Here is a 7,814-nt window from a genome sequence, read left to right as displayed (position 1 = left end):
ATGATACATTGAGAAAATAAACTGCCGATTACAAGTGCACCTGGTTCAAGCCATGTCGTTGGGTTTGTTTCTTTTTTTTTGTTTTTCATTTACTTCTTATGGATCTGAGAGTTGGATAGTGAATATAGATGATAGAAGAAGAATTGATTCTTTTAAGAAGCGCACTAAATATTCCATGATCTGCTAAAAGAACAAACAAGTCTATCTTGTCAGTAGTACAACCAGAGTTGTTCTTAGAGGCAAAATAGTGAAATTTTGTATCACATACTTTGGACATGTTTTTAGGAGGGTCCAGTCCATAGGAAAAAAACCCCATTATTCTTGGAAAAGTGGAAGGTCAGAGAAAAAGAGAAAGACCTTTCACAAGGGGAATAGACACAGTGACAGAAACAATGGGCTTAAGCATATTAGAGATTATAAAGATAGTACAGAATTGGGCAAAGTTCAGATCTGTTGTTCATAATGTGACTATGAGTCATAGTTGACTTGATAACAATAATAACAACAAACTACTATATAAACAGTACTTTGAGCAAATAAGGTCAGCTATACCACTTCTTTTATGATATTTCTTTTACTTTTTTTAGTCCATGCTGTTTAATTGCAATAGCTAGGATTTCAAGGGAAGACCCTGTTGTTATTGTTATGTACCATCAAATCTGCTTCGTCCAGAAGATCTCACTCCAAGGAGTACCCTTGCTCACACTCAAGAGCTAATATTTTTCAAAGTTCTAAATTATTTTTTTAAATTGTGATTTTAATGAAAATTTACAGAGAGGTTAGGTTTTCATTATTCATTGTTAAACATCTACCCCCTCTTCTTCCTTTCCCTTTCACCCAGTCTGCTTTGGAATGCACCTCTTTTTTTCATATTGTCAGTTGTCACACGCGTAATAACCAACCATACATTTTCTTCAGACAGCTCTTCTCATCTTTCTAGTGCAGTGTTCATTATCTATTCACTTGTTTCTTTCTTTTCGCCTGACTTCTCATATTACCTCTCTTTTATAATGGAGGTGTTATACAGTATTTGGCCTTTTGTGACTAAGATACTTCACTCAGCTTATTGTTTTAATAGGTTCATTCATGTTGTGTGCTGTTTTACAAGTTCACTGTTTTTCAGCACTATGTAACATTCCATTATGTGACTATACCACAGTTTTTCTATCCATTCATTTATTGATGGACAGTTGGGCTGTTTCCATCTTTCTCTGTTGTGAATAATGCAACAATAAACATGGATGTGAGTATATGTATTTGAGTTGCAGCTCTGGTTTCCTTAAGGTATATTCCTAGTAGTGAGAAAGCTGGGTCAACTGGTATTTCTATTTCTAGCTTTTTAAGAAAGTGCCAGACTGCCTTTCTTAGTGGGTTCTACTATTTTATATTGCCACCAGCTCCTGCTAATTTAAAGGTTGATGTTTCAAGCATTTCTGGCCTGATTATCTGCTTTTGTTAAGATTATAGGGTTGATTCAACAGTTATACTTTGTAACACATGTAGTCAGCTTAAGTTAGAATCAACTTAATGGCAACTAACACTAACAGGCATTCCTTATGTATTTGTCTATTGTGGTGGCTGTATGAGTCTAGAAACTAAGCTCCTCTTGTTTCAGATACCAGCAGATACCAGCATGGGTATCCAGTGAGAACAGGTTTCAGTGGAGCTTCCAGACTACGACAGACTAGGAACCAGGATTTGCTGTCTATTTCTGAAATAGCAAGTCCTTGGAAAAACTATGAATATCAGTGGAACATTGATATCATGCCAGCATAGGAAGCCCCCAGGGTGGACAACTCTCAAAATATGACCGGGAAAAGAGTTACCTCCCAAATGGAGAGTCTCCCTTAAGGATTTTGTTCTGTTTTTCTCTATGAGTTGCTCATATGGCATGTGACTTACAACAGCAAGGGCAACAAGTTTTTAAGACAATTAAGGTGACAACCATCCTTGGCTTCATCTCTATTAAAACATTATGTTTTATAGGTTCTACTAACCACTTTTAGGAACTTCATCACTAATCCTTAAATTCTGTGAATTTTTTTCACATGTAGTAGCTGAGTTTTACCAAATGCTTTGTTGTCTTCTATGGAAATGATAATTTAATTTTGTCATCAATAGTATATTATGGGGAATTAATTGATTGACTTATGAATCCCAAACTAACCTTACATTCTTAACCTAAATCCTACTTGTTCGCAATAATTTATTACAATTATGATTATGTTATATATAGTCAGATTGATTTGCCAATATTTTCTTCAAGATTTTAGTATCTTGATTCATGAGAGATTTATAGATGTGTTTTTCTTTACAAAACTTGTCATATTTTTGTATTAGATTTATGCTGGCCTTGTAATAGGATGTGATAATTTTCTTAAGCTGTTTTCAAAGAGAAGTTGCATATGATTTTGTCATTTGTCTTCATTGCTTTATAGACTTTATCCATTAATTGACCTTGGAGATTATGAATTAGAGTGCAATTTATTTATTATACATAAAAAATTATATTTTATGGGGTCTTTTTGTGTCATCAGGCTTCAGCACTGGAAAATCCTTGGTAAAAGACCAAAGATGGATATGTTCCAGGCTGAAACCTGAGTATATTTTATGGTTTTTTTTTTTTATGTGTCAAATTTGGTGATTTGTATTTTTCACAGAACTTTTACAAGTTACCTAAATTTCCAGATTTATAGTCATAATGTTATTTGTAACTTTTTTTTGTCATGTTATTAATATCTGTAGCATTCGGAGACTTCACAGCTAATTTCTGAGAGTAGATATCCAAGCCTTTGCTTATAATCTATATGAGCATGGAACCTACACTGAAACCTGCACACCATGGTTGACTCTATTAGTATTTGAGATTTTTCTGACATTGCTGCCCGCATCACAGTGACATGTTAGCAGGCATGTGATAGTCTTCTGTAATGTTTAATATGCCTGAGAAAGTTAGACAGTTTAGTAGAATTGATGCCTTTGGACTATGGTATTGAAGAAGAATATTGAATGTATTTCCAAAAGAGTAAGCAAAATCAATTTTCAAAGAAATACAATCAGAATGTGCTTTAGAAGTTAGGCAAAGGAGATTTTACTTTCTTAATATTGGACTTATGTCCAGGAAACACTGATCTTTAGGAAGTAGTGGAAGTACTTCCTATTTGATAACATGGAGAGCTAGCAAAGTGATGAGAAACCTTAAGGAGAAATATTGATACAATAATCATGACACTGGAGTCAAACAGATCAACAATCATGAAGAGGAGGTAGAACTGGATAGCATTCTGTTATATATAAGATTGCTAGGAATTGGGATAATTCAATGGTAATTAATAGCAATTGAATTCCTAGTAATACCATCTTTTTCATTCCTAATAAATAAATGTTTTCATTTTTTTCTTTAATCTATTTGTCTTCATTTTTAAAAATTCTTCTTAATTTTAAAAAGAATCCTCTTACTCTTACTTTTTATAATATTGAACTATTTTTTCCTATTTTATTGATTTCTATTCTTTATTGTTTTCTTATTCTGATGTTTTAATTCCTTCTTTTCAGATAAAGATAAATCATTAATTTTCATAGTTCAATTAGAGAATTGATTTAAGACCTTCCTTGTTCATGTAATGTTAAAGAATAGAAATTTCTTCTCTTTGCTGTTATCTTAGACCAACTTTTTGTAAGGTTTGTTTTCATTTAGTTAAGATTCTTTTTTTATTACTCTTATAAGTTTTTATTTTATCACATCAGTTATTTAGAAGTATGTTGGAACTAACTCATATTTGAACTTCTAGTGGATTTTCTGAGGCTGTGAATCACGCAGGAGGAAAAGGCCTATCTTTCTTTAAGCTGCTGGAAGAGTCTAGCTGCCAGAGACACACCACCTTTGAATAAACAGCACAACTCCCTAAGAAATATGCAGCCAGAAATCTTTATGCTTTAGTAGTACCATTATAATACTATTTTAATTTATAATTATAGTATATAATTAAAAGGGAACTCTGGTAGGTAGCTGTCTAGTAAGAAGCTGTTCTGCAGTCCCAGAGGCATACAGTTTGAATCCACCAGTTGCTCCACAGAAGGATAGACAGTCTCTTCCTGTTTGATTTACTGCATCTGAAAACCTGGAAAATCAGTTGTGAGTGGGTTCCGACTCAGCAGCACACAATAACAGGGATAGTATATATATATATATATATGATTTAATATTTAAAAATTTTATTCACATTTGTTTTCTGGTTCAGTTTATAGCCTGTATAGCTAATGGTATTATTTGTAAAGAAAAATTGAGTATTCTACAGTTATTAAATGTTGTTATTAGGTGTCTTGAATTTTCAGTGTATTTGGAAACACTATTATTGCCATAATGGCTGATAATGTTGATCATCTCTGTTTTTTTTTCTTGGTAGCTTGACTGCAGCTTTTTTAATTTTACTGATATTTTCAGAAAATCAGCTTTTGATTTTATTTTATTTACTCTATTGATTTTCTCTTTTCAATTATAGTGATTTCAGGTTTGTTGTTTGTTTTTGTAATCATTCCTTGTATCTGCATATTTTAAGCTCTAATTGCTCTTTCTCTAGTTTCTTAAGGAGGAATCTTATGGTACTGATTTTTGATTATTCTTTTAAAATATATTACGGTTAAATTTAGATCATTGGTAACAATTGTATAGAGTTAGTGGTGAAGAATAGTATAGACAGGGAAGCAAAGGACTGTGGCAATTGTGTCTAATTAGTGGGTAAAGTGTCCACAAAATTTTGAGTTTTTAAATTCTTGCTTTATGGACTAATTAGTATCACCATTTGATTAGGAAAGTGACTCAATAGAAGGGAACTTTCATTAAGTCAGTAAATAGAATAAAATTCTTTTCCCCCACAATCTTGTAAATACATTTTCTTTTAATTTTACTTTTTAGGGACCCTGAACTTTCAGCTGTTTGTCGAAACTCTGGTACATTAATATTATACCCAGGGCCAGAAGCTGCTAACTTGGAAGACTTTATATTAGAATCTCCTATTTCACCTTCTGCAATCATCATAATTGATGGAACATGGAGCCAAGCTAAGGATATTTTCCATAAAAATTCCTTGTTCAGACTTCCCAAACAGGTAAATTAGTTTTTTAAAAAGAGAAGTATTCAAATATATAATTATATGTATTCTATATAACTTTTCTGAGGTAATACACATGCATTTTTATATACTGACTTGATATTATTTATATGTATGCCTTAGCACATAGATGGCCGTGTATGTTTGTATATGTGTAAAATGTCTCTGTCAATTCCTTTTGGTTCTGCTTGCCAAATTTCACTATAGTTTAGGCATTTTATAAAAGTCTCTCAGACATTTAATTAAGGAAATGTATAGATTCACTATTAGTATGTATTGTTGTTGTTACATGCCATCCAGTCTCCTGCAATTCATAGCGAGCCTATGTATAACAGCTCTGAGGTGATGAAATAGTTTTGGGGCTGAGCGTGGAGGCAGGGGATTTCACCTTGGTCGTGTCCATCACCGGTACACTCACAATCCCAAATTAAACACATAGTTACATTTAAAAGATTCACAACTGTTTAAAAAGTGCAATTAACCGAAAAAGGAATTTTATAGTTAAATTGAGCAGCAGGTGATGATATGTATAAATTAAATTATTTTCTCTTCCCTACTATGCCATAATAATACAAAAGAGACAAGGTTCTCATCTCTTGTTCTTTGGATTGCTGAATCATAAATCAGTTCAAAGTGCAAAAACAAGATCAGTAAGAATAACTATCTCAGACTTTTCAAGTACCATTTCCTCTTTTTATAGGTGAATATTATTCAACCTTGACAAGTAACACTTTACCACCATGAGACAAAAGTAAAAGACTTAAAGAATGCATCAAGGATATTGAACTATCATGAGGGGAAAATCACCATAAGCTAAAAAAGGAAAACGGTTTTCTGGAAAAATATGAATCAGATAAAAGCTTTATAACCTTAAAGTATTTTAGGAAAGAACACTATTGAGTTCTGAAAAATAAAGTTAAAGATAGAAATTTCAACTTAGAAATATATATATGAAAGCAAAGATCACAAAATAAATAGATAAATATTTCTAACTATTAGTAATACCCTGGTAACTATATAACAAAATCCTAGTTTTATACTTTATGTTGAAATATTAATAGCTTTGTTGTTATGTGCCATATGTACAACATATGACCCTGTGTACAACAACCCTGTATCCTGCTTGATCCTGTGCCAGTTTTATTGTTTCTGACACACTGGGCCCCATTATCCCAGTCACTGAATCCATCTCATTGAGGTTCTTCCTCACCTGCTCTTTCCCTCCACCCTCTCAAGCATGATGTTCCTCTCCAAGGACTGGTCCCTCCTTGCAGTATGCCCAGAGTATGTCAGATGAAGCTTCAGAATCATTGTCTCCAAGGAGCAGCCTGGTTTCACCCTCTCCAGGGTGAACCTGTTTGTTCTCCTAGCCATCCATGTTATATACAATACTCTTCTCCATCACCAGTATTTTTATTTGTCCTGGTTACTGTCCGTATCTGTGACTAGTTGGTTTGATCCTAGAGTAATCCAGAGACAGTTGGTAGTAGAGACATGTTATAGTTTAAGGGAAGTAACTCTCAGCCTCTGATTACAAAAATACATAAGGGGGGAAAAAAAAGAAAAGGGCTTTAGTTTGTTTATTCTAGTCAACTCAGAGGAATTTCCCCCTTCCATTTCTCACCTCTTTCTCCATGGAGTTGCTTTTGGATTTGAATGGCCAGAGAGGTGTTGCCTTTGTCTTAACAGTGCAACTTCCTGTGGACTGGATTACCAGTGTTCCCCGAGGCTTGCATTGTTGTTGACTCTTAGCTGACTCTCCATGGGGTTTTCAGAGACAGTAAATAACACAACATGAGATTATCCTTCTGTTTCCTACAGAGCAGATTGTGGATAGAAACTACTTGACTTTGAGTCAGCAGTGCAACTCCTTACGATTCACCTGCTCAGAGTTCCCTTATCTTATACTGTTGTTGTTAGATGCCATTGAGTTGAGTACAACTCATAAAGATCCTGTGAACAACAGATCTGAACCCTGTCCTATCCTCTGACAACCTCACAGTCTCTGATACTTCAAGCCCATTGCCAGAATTGCCGTGTTAAACTACCTGTTTAAGGATTTCCCTCTCTTTTGCTGACCCTCTCTACCTTTCCAAGCATGATGTCCCTCTCCAGGCAATAATGTCTCCTAGCAACATGCCCAACATATGTGAAACAAAACTTCATTGTCTTTGCCTCCAAGGAGCACTCTGGCTGCCCCTTCTCCAAGATATACCTATATTTGTTCATTTTGCAGTCCATGAGATCTTCAGGTCGCTCCAACACCACAGTTCAAAGGCATCAGTTTTCTTATGTCATCCTTAGTCATTGTCCAGCTGTCAGCTGTATAGCAAGTGATTGAAAACAGTATGGCCTGAGGGATATTATTATATCTATTACTTGTAAAATAAAGTCCTTTGACCTGTTAAGTTTTCAGGTATTTGCATTTTGTTACTTTGTTGTCAGTTGTAGTATTGCAGCCTGATGGATGGGAGAGTAACTGCAGGCAGATACAATGCTGAAATACTATCTATCCTAACATAGGTGGGAATATGTACTGAACTGTACTTAAGTAGATATTTCGTACTGGAATGCAAAAGTTGGGAACAGAGAAGAAGAATCAGTAGTTGGAAAACATGGGCTTGGTGACAGGAATGAAGCTGGAGATAGAATGATTGAATTTTGTACAATCAATGACTTATTCATTGCAAATACATTTATAAG

General features: G+C 34.2%; 1 protein-coding gene across 1 annotated transcript in view; it reads left to right on the top strand.

Moving 5' to 3' along the window:
* Positions 1-7,814, top strand: part of LOC102862398 (DTW domain-containing protein 2-like) — a 142,205-nt gene that overhangs the window by 76,571 nt on the left and 57,820 nt on the right. Inside the window, exon 4 of the mRNA XM_006886018.1 lies at positions 4,916-5,108. Coding sequence (XP_006886080.1) covers positions 4,916-5,108 — 193 coding nt within the window. The remainder of the gene's footprint in view (positions 1-4,915; positions 5,109-7,814) is intronic.

This window comes from Elephantulus edwardii, unplaced genomic scaffold (genome assembly GCF_000299155.1).
Source record: "Elephantulus edwardii isolate Elephantulus edwardi_28Jun2011 unplaced genomic scaffold, EleEdw1.0 scaffold00046, whole genome shotgun sequence".
NCBI classification, from domain to species: Eukaryota; Metazoa; Chordata; class Mammalia; order Macroscelidea; family Macroscelididae; genus Elephantulus; species Elephantulus edwardii.
This window is presented reverse-complemented; position numbering and strand designations above follow the sequence as displayed.